The following is a 25,957-nucleotide window of genomic DNA, read 5'->3' on the forward strand; positions in this document are numbered from 1 at the left end:
ATACCACATGGCCTAATCAATGACCTCTAAAATAGCCAAACAAGGCACACATTTGTAAACAAAGTTTAAGGGTGGGGCAAAAAAATCAATGACCCAGGGTAACTTCAGTCCAGTCGATCTTAAGTTCTCATCAAAAGCTGCAAATGTGCAATTTGGGCAGCAGTGCCACAGACTAATCAAACAGCTATATATAATTATACAGTATATCTTTCAGCCAGGACTCCTCCATTACCATTCCTGGGCATGTAGCAGGATCCCTGCCAAAGCTTGGCGGGGGGGTAGGGGGAAATCAAATACAGTAGCATCAAGTGACTCAGACTGATCCAGTTTTAATGCTTTAGGTTCAACTCAAACTGTTTGCTCATCATCTGTGCACCCCCCCCCACTTCAACTGATGAATCAGTACCTGTCCATATGGAATGTTATTTCAAGGAAGGGTGCACAGGCTTGGGGGACTTCACTACCTGCTGTGTTAGTTGAGTCATTAAGGACATAGCTTCCAAGCTACTTGACCTCATCCTCACTAACGTACCTGTTACAGACATGTCTCTTCACGATAGCATTGGACAAAGTGATCACTGGGTGGTTTTAGTGAAGACAAAGTCTCATCTCCACAATGAAGATACCCTCCATCATGTACTGTTGCACTACTGCTGTGCTATGTGCACTAGCCTAGGGCCACAGCACCTCGTGTTACTCCATCAAGCAGCCGTTGGCTACCACTCCAATCTGCAGTCGTGTTCTGACAACCCTCAATTCTTGATCACCATTAAGCCAGCAGACTAATCCTGGTTCAATGCAGCGTGTAGGACATGTAAGGAACAGTACCAGGGTTACCTTAGAATGAAACACCAATCTACTGAAGTTACAATACAGGGCTACCTCCATGCTGCGCACCAAAAACAGAAGTCTAAATAGATCGAGCTTAGTGGCCCCACAGCCTCAGGGTAACATTTTAGTCCAGCCAACTTCAACTGCTTCATTGGTGGCATACCTTCCATTATAAATAGTCAGGAGTAGGGCTGTTTATGATGATCGCACCTGTTCCAACTTCATTGACAATTCTTCTGATAAATGAAATATGTTAGCCTACAGCAGAAACTGGATAATATCCAGGCTTGAGCTGACAGAAGGCAGTGACAGTCATGTCACTTAGATGCCAATTAATGACCTATTTTCCCCTGACCTTCAATAGCACCACCATTATTGAATCCCTGACTGTCCAGAACGTAAGGGTCATCACTTGAGCATAGCTAAACTGGAGCAGCCCCATCCCACACTTTACAAAAGTAGATCCTCCAACTCTGACTAAGACCATGAGAGATCCGCTGGTACATTTAACAACCTGCCAAAAGCATATATTCAGAAATGTAATTCTGGATATCACTGGGTACCTCTACAACCTGAGCATAGCATGGAGGATAGCAGCAGCATCAGTTCTTTTGAAGAGTTAAAGCCAAAATATTGGCTAGTCCTTTACAGATATTGAATGATGTTTTCCAGTGCTTTCTACTTTGACTTCAGAATTCCAACATTTGTATTTTATTCCAAAGAAGTGGCAACTGGTTCAGTTGGTCATTTTGCCAGCAAACCAGCTCTAAATCTACCTCACTCAACCAAATTACTGGATCCTTTCTGGTTGAGATAAATAATTAGACAATGAAATAATCAATCATTTTATTGGAAACAATCAAGTACAACAGAAAAGAACATTTCATCTGACATTGCAGGGAAAAGAAAAAAAAGCTCATTATAATGGCAGACAATAAGCAATTTAATTCACAATTTTTAATGTTATGCCACAAAAGAGGTCACATTTTCAAGTAAAATAGCTACATTTCTGCCAGAGTTCCCATCAGAAAGTCTTAATCAACTACAATGTACAGTATTCCATATTATCTTCTGCCAACTGCTTCCTCTATTCTGAATAGTGAGGCAGTCTTCCAAGAGGTGTCACCTTATTGTAGGGGAAAATCTGAACATGTCAAAGCCAGTTCACGTGGCTTCACTCAGCAGTTCAGACAGTCAGGAGCTCATCTTTATTTAAGTATCCCTGGATTTATTCACATGAAAATGATTGCCTACCACAAAATAGGGACCAACACATGCATTCTCAGGAGCCACGATCCCCGTCAGTTATGGAATGTAGCATAGGCAGTTATCAAACCTGTGTACACTCACACAACAAGCTATTGGATAAAAAGAAAATTTTTATTGCACAATGTTGACAAGCTAGTACAATTCTATGGTGGTCAAAGATATCCCAACTAGTTCAAAGCCATTTTCTGCTTCATTTCAAAATTAAAGAGACAAAAGTGGTCATTGTGAGGGTTTCATTAATTGATATATTTATACTTTGAACACATTATTCTTGCTGTGTGGAAAACTACTAGTTGGTTTTCAATAGATCGCTGTCAGAATTGCTCACTGAAAGACAGTTACTACAGAGAGCAAGAAAGAATAACAAGATGACCTGGAAATAGATAATTCACAATTAATTTCAAAACTTGGATCAATGAAAGAAAGTTATCAACTAAACGTCAAAGAATCTGATTTCTAAGCTTCACATTCACAAGAATGTCAGAAGTATGATCTTTCATTGAAGGTAAAGTATATACTTTACTAACTGGCAGTTATTTGCGATTGCAAGCTTTAATGATGGGTCTTTACAAATGTATAGCTATACTTTTGTTTTTAAAAAACCTTTTAAGTTACATGTCTAATGCATAAATGCTGATTAAAAAGTCAGGTCATAATAAAAAACACAATATGGTTTACCATATTAAATACCTGAGCATTCTTAAGTTTGTTTGCTATAATTAGCTTCAATTAAATGTAGCTATTTAGATAGAGATTCTGGATTTACTCCCAAACAATGAGGCAAAAATCGCTCAGAGGTATTTTACTCAATTAAAGTCTCAAGTTAATTACATTGAATAAATCAAATCAGTCTCTGTTTTTTGGGGGTGGTGGTGGTGATAGAAAAGTCTCAAGTTAATTACATTGAATAAATCAAATCAGTCTCTGTTTTTTGGGGGTGGTGGTGGTGATAGAAAGAGGACAAGAGACTTTCCACATGTACTTGAGCACACAAAGCATTACAGAGCAGGTAAAAAAATGAAATTTTATATGACTTGTATTAATATAGCATCTTTAACATAGTAAAACATCAAAGTGCTTAACTTAACAGATTTAATAAAAGTCTCACGGTTCAATGCACCTCATTGCAAAATCAGTCTTCAGCTTGCAAAGCTGCATAACAATGGATACATTGCATACACTGAGTGTGCACCACTTTCACAAAATTTATTTTTTCTAAAAAAAAAGTTTCCGTTTATGCCTCTCTTTCAGTTACCAAATAGCAATTAATCTCAATTTCCTTTAACAAGATCTCGGTTGCATTATTACTGGCATCCATAGCAGACATAGGAACATGTCATGCAAGTCCCTTGAACGGTGGCACAGATTTAATCAGATCATAAAAGCAAAATACTGCGTATGCTGGAAATCTGAAATAAAATCAAGAAATGCTGGAACCACTCAGCAGGTCTGGCAGCATTCCGATGAAGGGTCACTGACCCGAAACGTTAACTCTGCTTCTCTTTCCACAGATGCTGTCAGACCTGCTGAGTGGTTCCAGCATTTCTTGTTTTTATTTAATCAGATCATGATCAATTTGGTCTGTACTTCAACACCATTTTCCTGCCATTGCTCCATATCACTCTGAAGTCTTACCTAATAAAAATCCATCAATATCTGTCCTGGAAATTTCAATTGACCCAGTAGCCACAGCCTTTTGGGTGGGAAGAAAGGGAGTTAGATTTCCACTGCACTGTGTGGAAAAAGTGCTTCTTGATTTGACTCCTAGCTGGCGTAGCTCTAATTTTAAGATTGTGTCCCCTTGATCTGGATTCCCTCAATAGAGGAAATTTCAACACCAATGGAACTTAAACTAAATCACACTTCTCATCCAGGTTATTCTTTGGCTCTGTAATATTACTAATGTCAACGCCAAATGCAGTTTGATTTTAGTATTTTCCCTGAAAGATGCATTCACATTATTATGGTAATTTAACATACTCTCCTTTGTTAATTTTAATGCTAAAGTACACTCTAGTATAAAACAAGGAATACTGCTTTATGCTCGCACTTTTTGCTAAATTTACCTCCAGTAATTTAAATATACATAATAAAAGTATTCAGCAAAATGTTGCTTTGTGCTGGAATTTATAGGAAATTTACAAGGAGTTGTAAGTGTCCAGCAGCTCACAAGTTGAGTGCGAGACTCCCTATTAGAGGGCTCCCAATTTAGATCAGACTTGCCACGTCACTTTAACTCGAACCTTCTCGAAAGAGTGATGTGGTTCGGAAATGAATGAGTGGCCAAATGCATCATGTGGGAAGGTACCAAACCACAGCCTAGAAAAGCCCTACCCGTAATCGCTGGTCGTGGCAAATTAACTGATCTCAGCAATGGCAGAAACACCATGATAGGAGTCAGTGTTCATAAGTGGGGAGGGAAAGGGAAGAATAATCAGTGTTCCTACAGGAATCAGGCTGATTGCAGATAATGTTTCAGGTAGGATGGAATCAGACAAAACCTATCCCTTCCCTGCCCATGGTCAAACAGACCAATGACCATCTATCTAAAATGCACTAGGCATTTTAAAATGAGGTCCCAAACAGCTGCCAGTGCCCCTGGAACTAAATACAGCATGAATCTCTGGAAATATAAAGAGAAAACTGAATGAATCATTTGGTTGATCTGGGCCTAACTGCTAGAGCACCTGGAAGGAACAGTTAGCACGAACATGCCTGCCTTGCACACCCTTGTAAAGTCACAGTAGGAGCAATTAGCAGATACACCACTGAGAACCTGAAAGGAAAAAAATTGCATGCGATATATAGAATCTATAAACAGCCTGTCTGGAAGAAGAAAGTTTAAAGAAAAAAGCAGCACAGGACAGTTTTGCACCTGAGAACATTCACAGACTCAGCTCAATTTCAAATGGTCACTTTTAACAGGCATGGGGATTTAAAATACTGACTGAAAATGGAGATGGAATTTGTATGTTGCACCAAGCTCTATATTCATAGCATGTTGCAGTGGCTAGCTTGAGATCAAAATAGTCACAAGAAAACGAGTTGAGATCTACAAAGAATACTCACTATTCTTTCAATATTCAGCCACAATATTTAAAAAGTGAAAAAAGCAATAAAAACTACAAATCAAGATTCTACCATAAACCTTGAGGATCATGGAGTAACTTATGCAAAAATTGTGAAAAATGAACGTTTAAGCATGTGTTCTTAAACAATACCCAAAAACCTGAATGTTGATTACAAGACGCCAAAGTAAAGTGTACACAGAACATTACTAAATTTATTTTTGAGGGTGGGGATGAAGAAAAAAAAAGGAAGCAGTAAGCATAAAAATTTATTAAGCTCCTTCATCAAGGAAATATGCAAGCATTGAAGTGTGTGCCAGTTCTACCCTCCTCCTTCCCTTCAGATCCAGAGATATTAGATCTGAAGGACCAAGCTGGCTGCAGAAACATTATCGCCGCCACCCACAGTCTGATAAACCTCAGTACATACCAGCACTGGAGCAACACAGATCTCATAGTCATACTCCTCCCAGCAAGAAACAGGCCGATTTTCTTTGAGTGGGATTTTCTTACTCCCTTGTTCGCGACTTACGGAAAACGAATCATCCATGATCAACTTGGCTTTACTTGTGTCAATATTTGGCGAGCCACAAACATGGCGATTTGCAGTCAATGAAGCTTTGGCAGTTGCTGACATGGTGTTTTTCCAAGAGGACCCTTTAGCAATGATGATTGCTTGGAAAGCAAGAGTATGAACATGTAGCCGTGTCAGCCTGCGTTGCGTGCTTGTGATTTCCTGTGAATTTAAGATGCGATAAACATCCCGCATTTGATCAAGTATATTCGCTACTCTTGGATATGGGTCAGACAGTACAGTGACATTGGACCCCTTTAACATGCTAAGCAGATTGGGTAATTCCTGTTCGTTCATTCCTAGAGAATCTACATGAGTGATGACATAAGTAAAAAGATTGCTCAGAAGACCATTGTCCACAAAAGAGGCCATTTCAAAATGGATTCCAGTGGTGCTATCAACTGATAACATGAGATCCTGCAGCAATCTTAGCCGCTCCTCAAGTTGACCTGTAGGAAAAAAAATTCAATTGTTAGCCATAACAATTATTTATTCTGGGAATGTTGTTACATGTGATTAAAAAGGTGGCACTGTTGTCACTGTCCATGCATTAAATGAAGTTGGCTATGCCAACTTTATCTCAACCAACCAATCATAAATCCAGGCAGAAAAATAAAATCTTTCAATTAACTCAACCAAAATATTGTGCATCATATGGAAAATGAGTTAAATCCCCAGCTACAATTTATTTTGCTTTGACAAACTTAATAAGCCACTTCCTATTAATGTCAATAAAAATCAAGGCCATTTTCATTCCTTCAGCAGTCAACATTACAAGATAAATATGGCCAAAAATTAAAGAAACTGAACCTTCGCACCTATACCAGCTCCCCTAATGGGAGGATAGAATTATTCAGCTTGGGGGCATCTTTGAAGAAACCTTCAATTGCACTTAATTAATCTTCAAAGATGCGCTTGATTTAGTTAACCTACCAGACAAATTATTTTAAGAGTAAGGGAGAGGAATCCTTAATTAGTTTCCATTCTGTCTTTGAATCAGACCAAGATTGGTAAATGTGATCCCTAAAAACTCTCAAATCTAACAACATTTTAATTAATTCTCAAAAAAAAATAATATGCCCAACAGTAGCAGATTCTTGCCTGCCCTCAGTTAGAAGTTATGATTTTGGCATAGGAAGCTATTCAAGGTATCCCACTCTGCTAACATAAAACAATTCAGATAAAGTCAACAGTGCAGTTTGTCATAACACTTTCTGTATTGCTCTGATGGGATCACAAATTGTACCTAAAGTGCCAGTGTGATTGGCCAATTTAGAAGCAAATTAAACAGAGTACGCACACAACTTGCACTTTTTAAACGCATTTATTATTGCCACAAAACCATCACAAATGCTTCGCAAAAGCAAAAGGAACTGAAAGCAAGATCAAGGCGATATTTTTCAACAAGACTTTTGAGAGAGAGGGGGGACAAGGGGCGAGAGATAGCATTCCACTCTGTGGCCAAAAAGTGTAGCAGAGACGCAAAGGACGCTAGCATACACAGAAGAATTCAGGTGCCCGCAGGAACACAGGTGAAGTTAAAGATAATAAAAAAGCAATGCATTGGGTGATAGAGAGTCAATTAAGGTTGGCAAGAGCAGGATTGAGTTGAAATTTGTGATGGTTAGAAGGCTAGCTAAGACAGAGAGTGAGTCGGAGTGATCAAATCTGACAGGTCAAAAAGATGTGAATAAGCATTTCAGTGATAGTGAGAAGAGGCAGAGAAAGGAGCACAAGCTGGTGATGTCAGAGGTGAAAGAAAATTGTTTTTCAGTGGCCGGGAAGTGGGGTTTGAAACTTAATTCACAATCTAACAGGATACCAAGAGAGTGCACTGTATGCCTCAACATGAGTGCACTGCCAAGGACAACGATGGAGTTGGGAGCTAAAGTAGAGACTTGCTGGCAGGTCTTGCATATGTTGAATTGTAGGAAATTATTAGTCAGCCTTAGCTTGCTGTTGGCTAAGTAATCAAACAACACAGTGATCGTCAAGGAGTCAAGATTAGAGTCAAAGCCGGCAGTCATCAGCACAGATGTGACAGGGGTAGAATGTACTTGAGAAGAAAAATAGGTGCCGAGCTTCTAACTAAGAGAAAGAGAAAAGGGCGAGCAAGAAATCATGCACAAAAAAGAAAGAAGCCATTGTAAGAGATGTGCTTGCTTTGTTGGGATAGAAAGGAGTAGATTCAAGCTAGAACAGTGCCACATGGGAAGGAGCAGTTGATTGTGTCAAGCGACATGGCTGAACATCACAATTACTGTCCGAATCACAAAAAAATTGGTCTACAATTTGCTGTCAAAATAATAGTGGGGCTAATCGCATTCACTGTTATTTATGTGCAAATGCTATGGTAACTTAATACAAAGGATAGATGTGCGGTTAAGTGCAAAAAAACAAAAAGTTGCTGTTCGAGATATGCCACTCTGGCGTGAGCTTTGCGTAAACAGCATCTCTTTATGTTGTTCACTACTGAAATGCTTTGAACGACATGAAGTTGCTATACTTGCGTGGTACATACAAACTAAACTTGCCACATTAAGTTAGACTTGTCCACATCAGTCTAAGAAACCTTTTTAACAGTGTGATAAGTATTAATAACTGTCAATTTTTAAATTATACATCTGGGGTCTCATTCCTTCAGCTTTTGATTGTTGTTGCAGGTTTAAAATAATTTTTTTTCTCCAAACATTTTCTGTGTCTCTTTTTTGCCATTTCGATCTGCTGCTTACAGTAACTTGCCGTGCAAACGCAAATGGAAAATAAATGGGAAAAGGCAAGTTTAACAAACAGTGGGTACAGTTCATTTCCCAGCTACAGTCAAATTCTGGCCCAATGTCTCCAAGGTAGGTAGAAAATAATAAAGGTTAAAAAAAAGCAGCCAGTGTAGATTTATGCAAGATTCTATCTACCAAACCTGTTCCGTGCATTAGTTAGATCACAGTTTGTTGGTAACCACAACAGGAAAATACTCACACACTCTCATCAGATCAGCAAAACTAATTCCAACTGTATAGTGGGTGAACTATGAAGAAAGGTTACAGTTTACAAGGAAATACATGAATCTTGATATAGACAGATATTACTTCAAAGCAAGCCAGTAAAGTAGGAGAACATAAATAGCTTCCACCGAAAAGTAAATTAAACAAACAGATCAGGAGGTAACAATTTACTCAAAAAAAGTGAGAAAAATTGAAATAATTTCCAAGCAGAGTAAAAGCAAAAACAATGGCACTTTTTCCAAATATGGTTGGATGTCATGATGGGTGAGTTAGGGTACAAGAGGAATCTTTGATCGGCACGATGTCTTTTTCAATTCTCTATTTTCTTATGCAACACATCTAGAAATTACTTATAGGAATAAATTGGCTGATCATTTGTTAGTAGTCAAGATGTTTCATAACATGGCTTGCGATTTGATGAATTGGATACTGTTATAGTTGTGAACTTCAATGAAAGAGTGCATTCCTATTCAGACTATTATGGCTCATTGAATCATGTTGCTTTAGTTTTAAATTTATGATGCAAGCTGGGTTGCCCTTCATATGCAATCAATCAATCAATTAAACAGTTGTCAGTAATTAATATAATTATATTATAGGTAAAAGCATATTGCCCTGGTAAGTGCACAATATCCCATTTGAAAGTCTTTACTACATCTCCCTTTTCACACACGGAAGTCCAATACAAAATTCTACATAGCCATTCTGTAGTATTCTCTTTGGTTGAATACTATGAAGCTATCTAATGTTACATTTATACTACATCATTGCTGCTGGAGGCAGCCCTTTCCCATGCAACACAGAGATGGAAACACTAGTGTCTGAACACATAAAAGGCTTATGTTAAAAGATGACTTCACTCCAAGATACTGCCAGTAGTGCCGGACATAGCATGCCATCATTAATAAACAACATTCTCATGAAGAATTTGTAAATCTGAAAACTGTTTTAAAGATCAATGTGCTACTTTAGTCCTGCCGTCCTTAACTGGTCTGGCCTACATGTGACTCCAGACCCACAGCAATGTGGTTGTCTCTTAAATACCTTCAGTGGGCAATTAGGGATGGGCAATAAATGCTGGACTAGCCAGCGATGCCCACATCCCATGAATAAAAAAAGTCCAACACACTGATGCAGCATAAACATGGGGATTAATTCATGCACTTACGTTAAAATCAAAACTTGGAACTGCATCATTGACCTTTCAGCAATACAACTGGACCTTGTAATTTCAGCATATTATTTGTAAGTAGTTTTAGTTTGCATCTTTAAAAGCATACACAAAGGACCCTCACCAATATGCACTGCAACTGCATCTTCTGAAAGCAAACAAAGAATTTTTTGACAATTTGATCTGAGGGTTATATGTGTAAAGCCTTCTGTATAAGAGTATATGACTATATTTAATTGAACTAATGATCTTATCATATACTTAAAATTTAAATGCACTCTTTTAAAAGGAAGAATTAAACATTTACATTAAAAACCAAAATATCTGAAATCAAGATTGGAAATTCTGAACATTGCATTATAGCTCCTTTGTACCTAGTAAACCATTTCAAATTCATTACAGTTTAGATATACCATAATATTCCCTCTCAGTGATATATTGACTGTGGTCAACCGAGAGACAGAGACAGCAAACGTCTAACTCCCAGGTTTATGCCAATGTTACTCAGCCCATAGATTAGTTCTCAATTTGGTGCCTCCCTACAGTAATACTGCTGAAATCAGGAACTGAATCTATGTCCAAAATTCCATGACACTGCCGCGTGATACTCGAATATATTTCACTGTACAAGAAATGGAAGTTTGATCACTTTTTTAAAAAAAATACTATATTGGGTCTGAATTCGAGACTTGATCAATGTGGTAGCTGCAAGAAGCTCAGAGGAGAAAGCTATGTTGATATTATAAGCAAATTAATTTTCAGTCAAATATCGACGTTTCAACTACTTTCTTTGTTTCAGTTTCCAACAGCATCAATGCAACTCTAGAATCTTAACACTCAGTAAGCTTGTAACTGAAGCTTACAAAAAACTTCTGGAACATTCTTCTCTTCCTTAACAACTTAAGTTTGACAGCCCATTTTGGAACTGCATTTTTACACTCACCTGGTCTAAAGGGGAAATTATCCATCATTTGAAGCCCACTAATTATCAGAAGAGTTGGTTTAAACTGCTGCAGTTGAGTCTGAAAGTCCTCCAGTGACTCTAAAATGGGATTGGATGAGTCATGATGGACTATGAACCTATGAGATCAGGCAGTGGATTATTTTCAGTGGTTAAAACTGTCAAGCATGGTGCATTATAGAAAATTTGCATTAACACATTTAGAAGCACACTACCATATAGGAGGAAAAAGTGAATCTGTTGGACCATATGTGAAAAAACTGTTATTTTACAGCCTTCCATCTTCATCTGAGTGAGGACAGTCATTTCTGGTCTTATGTGCTAGATTCAAAACATGCTCTACACTGAAACTCTCAAGTTTTATCCAGTTATACTGCCCTAATGGCAGCTCTAACATAAATGAATCACTCTACAAATATCCTCAGAAATAGGTTCATTCCATCTCTGGAACGAAACACTAAAGTGCCTAGTATCTAACCATGGAGCACAGAGGAAGAGAGATTCGGACCTTCCCTATTCAATTGTCAGTGAATCTCCAGCACAGCTCAATTGAATAAGGATGCACTAAGTAGAAGGAAAACCTGTAGGGGACTGGTGTGTCTCCCGTTTATTTTTTGGCATTTCCTTATAGTTAGATACAGGGATAACTGGTCGCAGAGATATCAGACCAGATTGTAAAATTATAGGAGGAAATTTACAATGAAAACCCCAAATTTGAAAGCAAATGTTTTCAGAGACATTTTGTTTTACTTTGCAAGAGTTGGTCCATAAAATAAGTTGGTATGAATTATCAACATGTAACTTACCTTACAATTATTCTACTAAAACGGAATGACGATTTGATCAATCACCCTATATCAGTTTGTGAAAACTAATGATTGTGTTACAAACCTGTTTGCTCTTCTAGACACTAGCTTCCCCCATTTGGTACCAGTTGAATACTCTAGAATTAGATGAATGTCAGTTTCATCTACTGGCTTGCTTGTAACTAGAAGAGAAGCAAAAGAATTGTTTGCAAGAAGTCTACTATTTACTATGTTATTTTTATTATAAAACCATCAACTAAAATATTAAGATTACAACTCTTTTTTAATATACAGTTCTATGCCAGTCAGGTTAAAGATTTATCAATTTCACCAATTGTCATCAGTAGCTTAAATATACATTCCATGTACAGCAGAGCAGATGTGAGCATCAGTAGTAACAGGTCAAAGGCGCTACAGATTTCCTGAACTCCAGTTTCCAATATCTGTGAGGTCACTTTGATTAACTGCAAAACTCTGGGACTTCAGAATCATTTATAGAACTACAGGCTACAGTGTTTGCAACTACAACATTGTATTTATTATTCAGCCCCTGCATTGGAGTTCCAATCTACTACACTGCTGCTTGGGTAGAACTTGGCAGAAATTATGGGATTGACTGATTGGAATTTGGGTACATGGAGAGAGAAAAAAAAAAACAAAATCAGAGTGGGACACCAACCACTCCCACATAGCAACGTTCTCGCTACGCTGCACGGCTAAGCAGCAGCCTGAAAAGGTACCGTGCAGGCCTTGTTCTGTGATAAGCAACGCGTATGCTCGGCCATGTAGAAAAATTTAAAGGGGCTGGGCATAGCAACTAAATTCTAAAGGGAACACTGGATATGAGGACATTATTACCACAACCCTGGAATCAAGTCACATTTCACACCCATAGCCTCAAGTGATGAACTGGGGGTTGGACTGTAAGGAGAGCTTTAAAAAAAATTCTTTTTTTAAAAAAACAAATTGTCATAGAAAATGCCAGGACCTGACACTGTTAAATATTTAGTATAAATATTAAAAATGTCTCCCAAACAGGTTAGAATCATGAGACTTAAACTAGGCAGGCTTGGTTACAGTAAAACCGAAGCACACAACCACTGTGCCCCTTCCACTATTCCACAGTACTCTACATTTCTCTTTAAAAAAAAAAGAAAAGCATGGGAAAATTGATGACTATAGACAACCTGGGTAGGGCCACAAACAGCACGAATTTAAATTAAAACTTTTCTGAAACAGATTTATATAAATGGTGTGAAAAAAGTTGACAAAAATTAAAGCGTCTTGAAGATGAATGATTCAAAAAAACCTTTGCAAATTACAGGTTCAAGTGCAAGGCATGTGCTTATCCATGTAGGAATATTTTGTGCTCAACTTCTATCTTGATACAAAGCAACACAACTTGCTCATCCTACTTACATTATTGCATTCTTACAAGCAAGTTACTAACATTTTCTCAGGGCTCTCATTTTTTCCCTGCTCTATTCTCTAACAAGACGCTGGCCAGTCAACCTGCAGGGCCTATGTCAACTGCTACAAAATGATCACTAGAAGGTATGCAAGAACAGCTCAGAGTGGCTCATCTGCCAAATTTTGCTCCCATTCCAATTGGACGTACCTCATTAGTGCAGCATGTTCCGACAGCATGCAGTAGATCATGAACTAGATAATAGAAGACAGTTTAGATGGACCTTGGTCTTTTTCATCTCGCAATTTCTGTGCTTCCAACATTATATTCCCAATTAAAAGCACCAGTAAGATCACAACCCCCTCAGCAGCATCTGATATTCCACCAATGATTTAATAATGCTGGCGAGAGGTGCAGAGTGGTTGGTCTCATTTCACTGATTTTCTTCCCCCTACCATTTCCACGTATGCACCTATCAGTGTCATGCTCGATAAGCCAATCCCATAATTTCCGCACCCCCAGCCCACCCTAAGTCCTGAATTAGTCATATTCTCCTTGTAAGTCTCCTGCTTCTCTTACTCTCGGCCCCCCCCCACTTGCACTGGTATAGTATAAATGTACAGTAGATGTTGTACATGTTATATTGTATCAAAACATTGTTATTCAACTTTTGCAAATTTGCTGCATTACTTTGATCAGCAGGTTAAAGCCCTCATCCCCAAAATCCTTACGATTATTATTTCCAAATTCAACTACTCAAATGCCCTCCTTGATGACCTCCCAACCTCAGCTCTTCCTTATCCAAAATTCTGCACTTGTACCTTGCGTCACACCAAGTTGTGCTCACAAATAACTACTTTCTTCATTGACCTTCACTTGATCACTTGATACCTGTCCACAATCCATTAAATTTAAAATTCTCATCCTCGTCTACAAGTCCCTCTAAGGCCAAGCTGCAGTCTATCTCTGAAAACTCCTTCAGTCTTATAACTCCACCCCCCCACTCAACTGCTGTACTCTGAATGCTGCTCAGCCACCCCACTAAGTGGAAACTTTAGCAACTTGGTCTTTTTTTTGTGGGGGGGGGGGGGGGGGGAACTCCCTCCCTAAGCCTCTCCAACTCTTTCGCCACCTTTAAAACCTAACTTGTCAGTCAAGTTTTCCCCCACCATCCTTTTTCTGAATTTTTTGGTCACGACACATTTCCTTACATGCATCGGTGAAGGACTCTGGGATGTTCTGTTAATTGAAGGTGCTATTCCAATTCAAGCTGTTCATGTAGGCTGGTGTTTTCAAGATTATGTAAGCGAATTTAAGCCAAACATGACCTTATTGGTACAAACCAGTCACATGCTCCTGAAGGACCTCAATAAGGTCAGGCGTAAGACGACTTCCCATGAGCACTTCACACCCTTCCTTGGCAAGGCGATTTGCCATGACTGGTGCATTTCCACCTAATGACCATCGTACGCGAGGGAGACCCTGGGTGGCTTTCACCAACTTACGAAACAGTGTATCATTGGAAATAAAGCGTCTGAAAACAAAAACATGATTTTGCCATTAAAAATTGAGAAAGGATTGGAGAATTTTAACAGGATAGGAGGCTGCTATTGGGCCCATAATGCCAGTGTTGCCTCTCAAGTAGTTATCCATTCAGCATTGTTCCCCACATCTTTAATTTTTTTTCTTTTTCAAATATTTATCCTCCTCTGTTTTAAAAGTAATTATGCATTCTTCCTTTTCTACTGTTTCTAATAGGGAACATGATGTCCTCATGCTTTGCATCATTTTCTCACAACTACACCCTTTATTCATTTGATGGCCATAAATTTGGCATGTGGTAATAATGTTAAAAAACGTTCATAAATTTGAATACCTCCATCAGATCTTCAGTTACCTTTCTTGTTTTAAATGAAAAGAGCCCCAGTTGCTCTAGTCTTCCCTCATAACAAAATCCAGAGACCTCACATCACTGTAGCAAATATCTCCTGAACATGGTGTTGACATCCTTCAACAAGAAAACAATTACCAACCACCTTGCATTTACATAGCACCTTTAACATCGTAAAAACATCCCAAGGCACATCATAGGAGCATTATCAAACAAAACTTGACACCAAGCCATGCATATTACGGCAGATGACCAAACGTTTGGTCAAAGAGTTAGGCATATGGGATCCTGGACTTAGTTAGCAGGGGTATAGAGTACAAGGAAATTATGACAAACCTGTATAAAACACTAGTTCGGCCTCAATTGGGGCGGCACAGTGGCGCAGTGGTTAGCACTGCAGCCTCACAGCTCCAGCGACCCGGGTTCAATTCTAGGTACTGCCTGTGTGGAGTTTGCAAGTTCTCCCTGTGTCTGGGTGGGTTTCCTCCGGGTGCTCCGGTTTCCTCCCACATGCCAAAGACTTGCTGGTTGATAGGTAAATTGCCCATTATAAATTGCCCCTAGTATAGGTAGGTGGTAGGGAAATATAGGGACAGGTGGGGATGTGGTAGGAATATGGAATTAGTGTAGGATTAGTATAAATGGGTGGTTGATGGTCGGCACAGACTCGGTGGGCCGAAGGGTCTGTTTCAGTGCTGTATCTCTAAACTAAACTAAACTGGACTAGTGTGTCCAGTTCTGGGCACCACAGTTTAGGAAGGATGTTAAGGCATTAGAGAGGGCGCAGAAAAGATTCACGAGAATGGTTCCAAGGATGAGGAACTTCAGTTACATGGATAGGTTGGAGAAGCTGGGGCTGTTCTCCTTGGAGAAGAGAAGATTAAGAGGAGATTTAATAGAGGTTTTCAAAATCATGAGGGGTCTGGTCAAAGTAGACACAGCCAAACTGATCCCACAGGCAGAAGGACCCAGAACCAGAGGACACTGACTTAAAGTGATTGGTAAATGAAGCAACGGTGACATGAGAGTAAATCTTTTCTTTTTTTAAACACAGCAAATGGTTAGGATCTGGAACGCACTGCCTGAGAGTGTGATGGAAGCAGATTCAGGGTTACGGGGAAAGGCAAGGGAGTGGGACTAGGTGAATTGCTCTTGCAGAGAGCTGGCATAGACATGATGGACTGAATAGTTACAGCACAGAAGGAGGTCATGCTATGATTAAGAAGCATCTTGAAGGAGGAAAGCGATGTAGAGAAGTTTAAGGAGGGAATTTCAGAGCTTAGGGCTTCAGCAGCTGAAGGCATAGCCACCAATGGGGAAGCGATTAAAATCCAGAATGCACAAGAGGCCAGAATTGGAGGGGCGCAGATATCTGAGGGTTATAGGGCTAGAAGAGATGACAGATATAGGGAGCAGTGAGACCATGGAGGGATTTGAAAACAAGAATGAGAATTTTAAAACTGAAACGTTACTTAATCGTGAGCCAATGTAGGTCAGTGAACATGGGGTAATGAGTGAAAAGGAAAGGGTGCGATAAGGAAGATGCCCAAAATATTACTCTAACTGCTGCCTTTGTACAGCTCTAGCATTCCATCCTTAATTGTCAGCCCCATGCCCTTATTTATAAAGCCTAAGAACCCATCTGATTTTATTTTTAAAAGCATGGAGGAAGTAGCAAATAAATTTACATTTCGGAAAAGACTGATTGGCTAAGTTAATGGAAGGCAAGTCACCAGATCTGAACAGACTTCCTGCAAGGGTGGTTGACAGTAGCAGATAGCAAAATCCATCTCACCCTTACTACTATGTTTAAGGAATAAGAATCAAGAGTAGTGTTTAATGGTTGGGAAAATCAACCTGGCATTGCAACTTTTCTTACTGAAAACAAGAGGAATTGGGATGACTTGGGAAACTACAAGTCTTGAGCTTTGCATCTGAAGTAACAACTTTTAGAAGACATTTTGAAAGAAAGAATAATTGAACATCTAGAATACCATGGATTTATGCAAAGGAGAATTTACCTAACAAATCTACTGGAGTTCTTCAACAAAACGATGGACCTTCTTGTATTTCCAAGATGACTCTTGGGCAGTCAGCTCCATACGGAGCACTTCACTGTGCATGACTATCCTTTGCCATTTTCTGTCATTATTTGCCCTATCTCCGCTTTTCCACCATTTAGGTTCCCCAGACTCCAATAGTGGGTGCATTTTAGCCCAAACATCAAGTTAACTACTCGTTTAAAAGGCCTCTGTTAGTTCAAACTCCCTTCCCCAACCTTGCCAGCTCTGGAAAAGAACTGTATCCGGATCTTCTCTCAAACTCTGCTTCAAATTAGTAGACTTCAGGACATCAAGACTGCGCTTCTGCATTACATTGGCTACACTCTATGACTCAGCTTCTGATCTGCTGCTCTTTTGCTATATTTTAAAGCAATTTTGATCAGTCTACAGCCCTCCCCCCACGACTGCTATGGCTTATATTGCCTGCCATGCCCGTGACCGGCCACTGGTTATATGGTCTTTCAGCTTCAGTTTGGCCAGAAACTCTCTCACCTGGGCCAAAGTACAAACCTACGCCGCTTCTGGTTTTAATGGGTGACCTCCAATTTTCTATCATCTTTCTGCCCTGCAACCAATTCTGTACACGTCCTGGATCTTTATTCCCACGAAAACACTTCCATCAGTGTGTCCTCCAATACTCTATCCTCAAGTAGCTTCTGACTTCATTCACTACACCTGTCTCCAAACCCCAACAACAGCTCATTGATGCTCCATGCTGACTCCACCCTACCTGTGTCGTTATCCCACCATGGACATCTGACTTAAATGTCTCTTACCTATTTCCCATTTATTAGCTGTATACGTATTTTCTCGTTACCCCTCCTAGACCTTTCCCATCTATCGTTATAACTCCTATTAAAGGGCTGCTCGGGTCAGTAAATGAGACCCGACCCGAGCCCGACAGAACCCCATCTGACCCAGAGCCCAACCCCGCCAGAGTCCTTGCATTTCTTTCCGCGCCTGACCCGACTTGACCACCAGTTAACCTATCTTCCGTTTTTCACTTTGTTCCTTACCTGCTTAAAATAACTGTAGCAAAACCACATTTAATGTCCAAAAAGTAAATTAACATTAAAGGCACTTACCTGAGGTGGTGATACAGTACGCCCGATCCGGCCCGACCCGAGCCTGAACGGCAGACCCGGAAGTGCGACCGACCCGACACATTGTCGGGTCCCGTCGGGTTCGGGTCGGGTAGCAGGCCTTTACCCATCAGGTACTCTGGCTTCCCAATTTCCTACCTGAATCCTTCAGTACTGACTTCCTGCTCTTTTGTCGCCATCCCAGGCTTGACACCCTCTTAGATATGCCTACGGTTTCCCTCCCTTGGGATCCTCCGAAGGGTTCAATGAGGCACACGGCACTGGCTCATTATAAGCAGCAACTCCAACTGCCCCATTCTACTATCTCACTGAACTTCTCATCCAGCTTGTCCTCTGGGGGCTAATCATGCTAATTTCCTTTCCATGCAACTCACCCCTCCCACTGTTGACCCGGTCATCTGCCAGTGGATCAGTTCCCACCACCCTTTCTGCATCTAAATTAAATAAATGAAACATTTTTTAAAAAATAAATAAATCTCACTACAAAATGTCCGTTCACTTGTGGACAAGGCCCTTGTCATCCATGAACCTATTGTGGATGATTGCATTGACTTCTTATCCTTGATGGAAACCTGGCTGAGCAGTGATGAAACTTTAGCCCCCCCCCACCCCGACTATACTTTCCACCACTTACCCAGCCACGACCGCAGCAATGTGGGCTCATCACCAAATCACACCTTGGACTGACATATTCCAATAGCACTTTCTCCTCCTTTGAGTATCTCGCCTTGTTCCATCTCTCATTTAAAATCCTCGTTCTCAGATATCTTCACTGCTTTCCTCCCCCAGTCTCTCCACCCGAATAACTTATCATCAGTGATTTCAACCTCCATCTCAACTCATCACACTCTCTCCTGATTTCTCTGCTCTTTTATCCTTCCTTAGTCTCTCCTGCCATGTAAACTCTCCAACTTATTCACAGTCATCCCCTTGCCATCTAACATGGCTTCCCCACATTTCCCTTCCCACCCTACCTCCTTCTGTGTCCACCCCTGGGGAATAAAAAACTATCCCCCCCACCCCCCACTTACAACTGCACTTTCAAAATCCCAACCATCTAGCCTTTGGCCCTCCATTCGCCACATCATTTCTGTAGACACTGATTTGCTCAGCTGCAGCCTTACCTCCACCTTTGATGTCCTAGTCCCCAATAAAACTATTACTTTCTCTCATCCTGGCCGTTTCCTCAGTATGGCCCTAATCACTGCTCTTTTGAGTCCAGAGGATGCAGACTTGAATGGATATTGTGGACAACTGGTTTAGCCATACACTGCCAGAACTATCTGGATCACCGTGCACTACTGGGATCCTGCTCGTCTCCTAAAGCTGCTCATTGCATTCCAGGATGATCCTTGAATAAAGATAATCTCCCGGCTTCTTTTCCCTACTGCAAACCGTCTTTTTAAACCTCTCGCCTCTCTCCTCCACTCTCACCTCCAACAATAAATGTGAGGAACTCATCGTCATCAAGATTGAGATCATCCCATCGGCTGCCTCTGTCACTTCGCCCCCTTCCGCCAGCCCAAACATCCTCTGAAGGTCCCCACTGCCCTAGCCCTGAACTTACATCTTTCTCTAGTTTCTCTCCTCTCTTCCCTCATGGCCTCTCCAAGCTCATCTCGTCTTTGAGACCCACCTCCTGCTCCTTCAACCGTATTCCCACTAAACTGCTGACCACCTAACTTCCTTCCTGGTCACCATATTAGCTGATAATTGTCCCTCTTCAGGTACTGTCCCTCTATCCTTTACATCGGCCGTCATCACCTCTCTACTCAAAAAGCCTCACTGTCCTTGCAAATTACCTCTCCATCTCCAACTCACTTTCCTCTCCAAAGCCCTTGAATGTGTTGTCCCCCCCAAATCCTTGCTCATCTTTCCCAGAACTCCACATTTAAATCCCTCCAATCAGTTGCCGTCCCTGCCACAGTACCAAAACAGCTCTTACCAAAGTCACCGTAACAAAGATAAACTATCCCTCCTCATCCTGTCTGCAACATTTGACACAGATGACCACGCCATACTCCTCCTTCAATGCTTTTCCAGTGTTGTCTGAGTGGGACTGCACTCGCCAGGTTCCATTCTTATCTATGGTTCTCATACCGTTACCTCTAGTGTCCCCCAAGGACATGAGGACCTTGGACCCCTCCTATTTCTCATTAGAGTGTCAGCTGTGCCTAGTTGGCAGCACTCTCACCTAAGTCAGAAGGTTTCAGGTTCAAGTCCAACTCTAGGACTTGTGCACAAAAAGAAGATTAAGGCTGACACTCCAGTGCAGTACTGAGAGTGTGCTGCATTGCCGGAGGTGCTGTCTTTCGGATGAGACGTTAAACCAAGGCAGTGTCAGCCCTCTCAGGTGGATGTGAAAGATCCCGTGGTATTGCTTGGAAGTAGAGCAGCAGGGTTATCCCCAGGGTCATGACCAATATTTGTCCCTCAAATCAACACCACAAAAACAGATTATCTTGTCATTATCACATTGCTGTTTGTGGGTGTTTGCTGTGCACAAACTGGCTGCTGGATTTCCTTCCTTCAAAGTACTACATTGGCTATAAAGCACTTTGAGACGCCCAGGAGACATAAAAGGCACTATTATAAATGCAAGTCTTCCTATCTACATGCTATTCCTCGGCGACATCATCCAAAAAGAGTGCTAGCTTTCACATGCATGCTGACAACACCCAGCTCTACCTCACCACCACCTCTCTCAACTGCTCCACTGTTGTTAAATTATCAGACTACTTCTGCGACATCCATGGATAAGCAGAAATTTCCTCCAACTAAACATTGGGTAAACCAAAGCCATTGTCTTCGGTTCCCACTACAAACTTCATTCTCAAGCTACCAACTCCATTCCAAATACCCACGTCATCACCAAGTCTGCGTATTTCTACCTCCATAACATCGCCTAACTCCATTCCTGCCTCAGTTCATCTGCTGCTGAAACCCTCATCCATGCCTTTGTTACTAGTAGACTTGACTATTACAATGAACTCCTGGCCAGCCTCTTACATTCTAACTTCCAGAAACTTCGCCATCCAAAACTCTGCTGCCCGTGTACTTATTCATACCAAGTCCCATTCACCCATCACCTGTGCTTCCTGACCTACACTGGTTCCTGGTCAAGCAAGGTCTCAATTTCAAAATTCTCATCCTTATTTTCCTCACCCCTCCCTATCTCTGTAATCTCCTCTAGCCCCACAACCCTCCATGATACAAGTCCTCATCTAAATTTGGCCTCTTGGGCATCCGCAATTTTAATAGCTCCACTGTTGGTAGACACGCCTTCAGCTGCCTCTGGAATTCACATCCTAAACCTCTCCACCTCTCTTTTCTCCTTTAAATCTACCTCTGACCAAACTTTTGGCCATCTGCCTTAAAATTACCATAAGTTGCTCAGTATCAAATTTTGCTTTATAAATGCACCTGTGAAGCATATTGGGATGTTTTATTACGTTAAAAGACGCAATACAAATACAAGTTATTTTTGTTGTTAACAATGGAAATTCTGTGATGGGATATATTTAGATTTCAGCAAGGCTTGTGATAACATGCTGCATAAGTAATTAGGTCACAGGTGCAATTAGGAGGACGTTTTTGATGAAGAAAGCAAAGGTTGGTTATAAATGAAACTGCACCAACATGGAAAGAGGTCACTAGTGATGTGCCACAAGATCAGCAATTATGTTTACCATACATATGTAAACAAATTGGAGCTGGGAAACAGACCAAAACTTTAAGTTTACAGATAGCAACATGGAAACCAAACAGTTTTGGATAAGTTGGCAAGGTGTATTGATGAGTAGGAAATGGCATTTTACACAGGCAAATTCAAAACTTCCCAGGGCACAGTCAGAGGGGCAAAGTACAGATTCCAAGAGTCGATCATGAATTTATACAAAGCACTCATACAGCTACACATTGAGTCAAGTGACTAATTCTCATTGTCATACTACAGTAAGGCAATGAACACAATGCAGAAAAACGCAACCAAAGAGAAACCTAGACAAGGGCATCTAAGCGAGGATGAATAGTTAAGGACACATTACCATAATATCATTGCAAAGACATTCTGCAATAGCTGACCCCAGTATTTGATGCTGATAACAGGTGCACAAAAGAGTAACAGTATTCCATCTCTCAGCCAAAGCATCTCACCTCAAAGCACACAAAAATTTAGAGTAGTGAGCAACTGAAACAATTCCCCATGCTCTGGTAACAGGAAGTAGAAAAGTAGCAAGTGACATTAGAAGGCAGGCGAAACAAAGGCAAGCATCAACTCGGCTTCGAATGCACAGTAACGTCAAGATGACAAGGTTAAGGGCACTCTACCTGAATTCACGCAGCATTCACAACAAGGTAGATGATTTAAAGGCACAAATAGAGTTAAATGGGTATGATCTAATTGCCGTTGCAGAAAGTGGGTACAGGGTGACCAAGACTGGGAACAGAACATTCAAGGATATTCAGTTTTGACATTTAGGAAAGACAGGCAAAAAGGAAAAGGAGGTGGTGTTGCGCTGATAAGGGATGGGATCAGTACATTAGTAAGGGAGGATCTCAGATCGGAAGAACAAAATGTGGAATCTGTTTGGGTGCAGTTAAGAAACAGCAAGAGGCAGCAAACATTAGTAGGTGTTGTTTATAGGCCACCAAACAGTAATAGTAGTGTGGGGCATGGTATTAATCACGAGATTAGAGAAGCATGTAGCATGGGGAATACAGCAATCATGGGTGAATTCAATCTGCACATAGACTGGGTAAACCTAAGGAGCACCAATGCTGTGAGGACTAGTTTCTGGAATGAGTTAGGGATGGTTTTCAAGAGCAGTATGTTGAGGAACACACTAGAGAACAGGCTATTTTAGATCTAGTATTATGTAATGAGAAAGGGCTAATTAATAATCTTGCTGTAAAAGGGATGAGTGACCAAAATATGATAGAATTTTACATTATGTTTGAAAATGAGGTAGTTCAATCTGAAGCCAGGATGTTAAATTTGAACAAAGGAAATTATGAAGTTATGAGGGGCAAATTGGCTAAGGTGGATTGGGAAAATACATTAAAAGGTATGACATAGGCAATGGATAGTCTTGAAAGCAATATTACATAGTCTACAGCAACTATACATTCCTTCAAGGCACATAAACCCCAAAAGTAAAGGCAGTCAAACGTGGCTAACAAAGGAAGTTAAGGATTGCATAAGGTTAAAAGAAAAGGCCTATAAAGTTGCCAAAAATAGTAGTAAACCTGAGGATTAAGAGGGTTTTAGAATACAGCAAAAGAGGACCAAGAAACTGATAAAGAAGGGTAGAATAGAAAAATTGAATGTAAGCTAGTAACAAACATAAAAAGACTGTAAAAAGCTTCTATAGGTACGTAAAAAGGACACATTTGACCAAGACAAATGTGGGTCCATTATAGGCAGAGTCAGGAGAATTTATAATGAGGAAAAGAGAAATGGCAGAGAAGCTAAATGATTACTTTGTGTCTGTCTTCACTGAGGAAGATACAAGAAATCTCCCAGAATTAGAGATCCAAGGGACATGGGAGAATGAGGAATTGAAGAAAATTAGGATTAGTAAGAAGGTTGAATTGAAGAAATTAATGGGGCTGAAGGTTGGTAAGTTCCCAGGACCTGATATTCTATATCCCAGAGTGTTGAAAGAGGTAGCTATGGAGATAGTGGATGCATTGGTGATCATCTTCCAAAAATTCTATAGATTCTGGAATTGTCCCTTCAGATTGAAAGGTAGCAAATGTCATCCCGCTATTTAGGAAGGGCAGGAGAGAGAAAACAGGGAACTACGGACCTGTTAACCTTACATCAGTAGTAGGGAAAATGCTGGAATCTATTCTAAAGCATATGATAAATGGACACTTAGATAATAATAATCTGATTGGGCATAGTCAACATGGATTTATGAATGGGAAATTATGTTTGACGAACCTGTTGGGAGTTTTTTTGAAGATGTTATTAACAGAATTGATAAAAGGGAGTTGGTGGGCCTAGTATACTTGGATTTTCAGAAGGCTTTTGATAAAGTCCCCACAGGAGGTTGGTTAGCAAAATTAAAGCACATGGGATAGGAGGTTAAATAATGGCATGGATTAAGGATTGGTTATCAGGTAGAAAACAGAGTAGGAATAAACGGGTCATTCTCACGTTGGCAGGCTGTGATGAACGGGGTACTGCAAGGATCAATACTTGGGCCCCAGCTGTTCACAATATATATCAATGATTTGTATGTGGGGACCAAATATAATATTTCCAAGTTCGCAGCTGACACAAAACTAGGTGGGAATGTGTTGCGAGGATGATGCAAAGCAGCTTCAAGGGGATTTGGACAGACTTAGCGAATGGGCAAGAACGTGGCAGATGGAATATAATGTGGAAAAATGTGAGGTTATCCATTTCGGTAGGAGGAACAGATGTGCAGAGTATTTCTTAAATGGTAAGAGATTAGAAAGTGTAGATGTACAAAGGGACCTGGGTGTCCTTGTCAACAAGTCACTGAAAGCTAACATGCAGGTGCAGCAAGCAATTAAGAAAGCTAATGGTATGTTAGCCTTTACTGCAAGAGGATTGGAGTACAGGAGTAGTTAAGTCTTGCTTTAATTGTATAGAATTTTGGTTACACCGCAACTGGAATACTTTGTGCAGTTTTGGTCCCCTTACTTTAGGAAGGATATTATTGCCATAGAGGGAGTGCAATGAAGGTGCACCAGACATGTTCCCAGGATGGCGGGACTGGCCTATGAAGAGAGATTGGGGAAACTCTGGCCAGTATTCTCTAGAGTTTTGAAGAATGAGAGGTGATCTCATTGAAACCTACAAAATACTTAAAAGGGATGGACAGGGTAGAGGCAGGTAAGATGTTCCCCTGGTTGGGGAGTCTAGAACCAGGGTACACAATTTCAAAACAAGGGTGAAGCCACTTAGGACTCAGATGAGGAGAAATTTCAGTTGGAATCTTTGGAATTCTTTACCACAGAGAGCTGTGGAAGCTCAGTCACTGAGTATGTTTAAACCAGAGATTGACAGATTTCTGAATACCAATGACATAAAGGGATATGGGGATAGTGTGGGAAAATGACATTGAAATGGATGACTAGCCATGATTGTATTGAATGGTGGAGCAGGCTCGATGGGCTGAATGGCCTACTCCTGTGCCTATTTTACTATCAGTTTGCAAAAATAATTTAGATAATTCTACTGTTGTTGAATACTAAATTACTACTATAGCAATAATCTGGCTGAATATTTGATTCAGAAAAAAGATTAAAGCCTCAGTTACAAGACAGTCAAAATAGTGATACTGTCACGAATGGTTTTAATGAAATTACTGATAAGTGCAAATCTCAATTTACAGCACAATTTCTTTAAAAATACTACAGATTTAATCATGCACTTATGGCTACCATCATCCCAATGAGTCTCATTACTGTTCTCCTCAAATGAAATCAATCATTCAGGACTATAATGTTCTCTGAAATTGTGTTATTCCTATATTCACCACTCTCCAGAAGCTGTAAAGCATCACCAAAAATTGAAGATACATTTTTGCTACAAACGTCAAGTGTATGCACAATATGCTACGTCTCTTTCATGCTAATGCCTTACTCAGATGCAGCTCCAGGAGGAAAGAAGTATGCAAAGCTTTCAGCCAATTGTTCCTCTGATGTGATGTAATCATGATGGACAGGATTCTTGCTTGGTTTGATGCCAGCTTTCTTTAACAGAGTAACTCCATCTGTAACAATGTCAAGACAGCCACCAAAACCTACAAGGCCAAAATAAGAAATGCATAAT

At 40.4% G+C, this 25,957-nt stretch overlaps 1 protein-coding gene across 2 annotated transcripts in view; it reads right to left on the reverse strand.

Moving 5' to 3' along the window:
* Nucleotides 1-1,663: 1,663 nt before the first annotated feature.
* Nucleotides 1,664-25,957, reverse strand: part of adpgk2 (ADP-dependent glucokinase 2) — a 40,530-nt gene continuing 16,236 nt past the window's right edge. Inside the window, exons 2-7 of one of the 2 annotated variants that reach the window (XM_068045303.1) lie at nt 25,769-25,928; nt 14,434-14,624; nt 11,768-11,864; nt 10,859-10,995; nt 10,040-10,063; nt 1,664-6,191 (exon numbers count right to left, since the gene is read on the reverse strand). In XM_068045303.1, the coding sequence (XP_067901404.1) occupies nt 5,524-6,191; nt 10,040-10,063; nt 10,859-10,995; nt 11,768-11,864; nt 14,434-14,624; nt 25,769-25,928 (1,277 nt within the window). In that variant the 3' untranslated portion in view covers nt 1,664-5,523. The remainder of the gene's footprint in view (nt 6,192-10,039; nt 10,064-10,858; nt 10,996-11,767; nt 11,865-14,433; nt 14,625-25,768; nt 25,929-25,957) is intronic. The other variant, XM_068045305.1, reaches the window with a different exon arrangement.

This window comes from Heterodontus francisci, chromosome 13 (assembly GCF_036365525.1).
Source record: "Heterodontus francisci isolate sHetFra1 chromosome 13, sHetFra1.hap1, whole genome shotgun sequence".
NCBI classification, from domain to species: Eukaryota; Metazoa; Chordata; class Chondrichthyes; order Heterodontiformes; family Heterodontidae; genus Heterodontus; species Heterodontus francisci.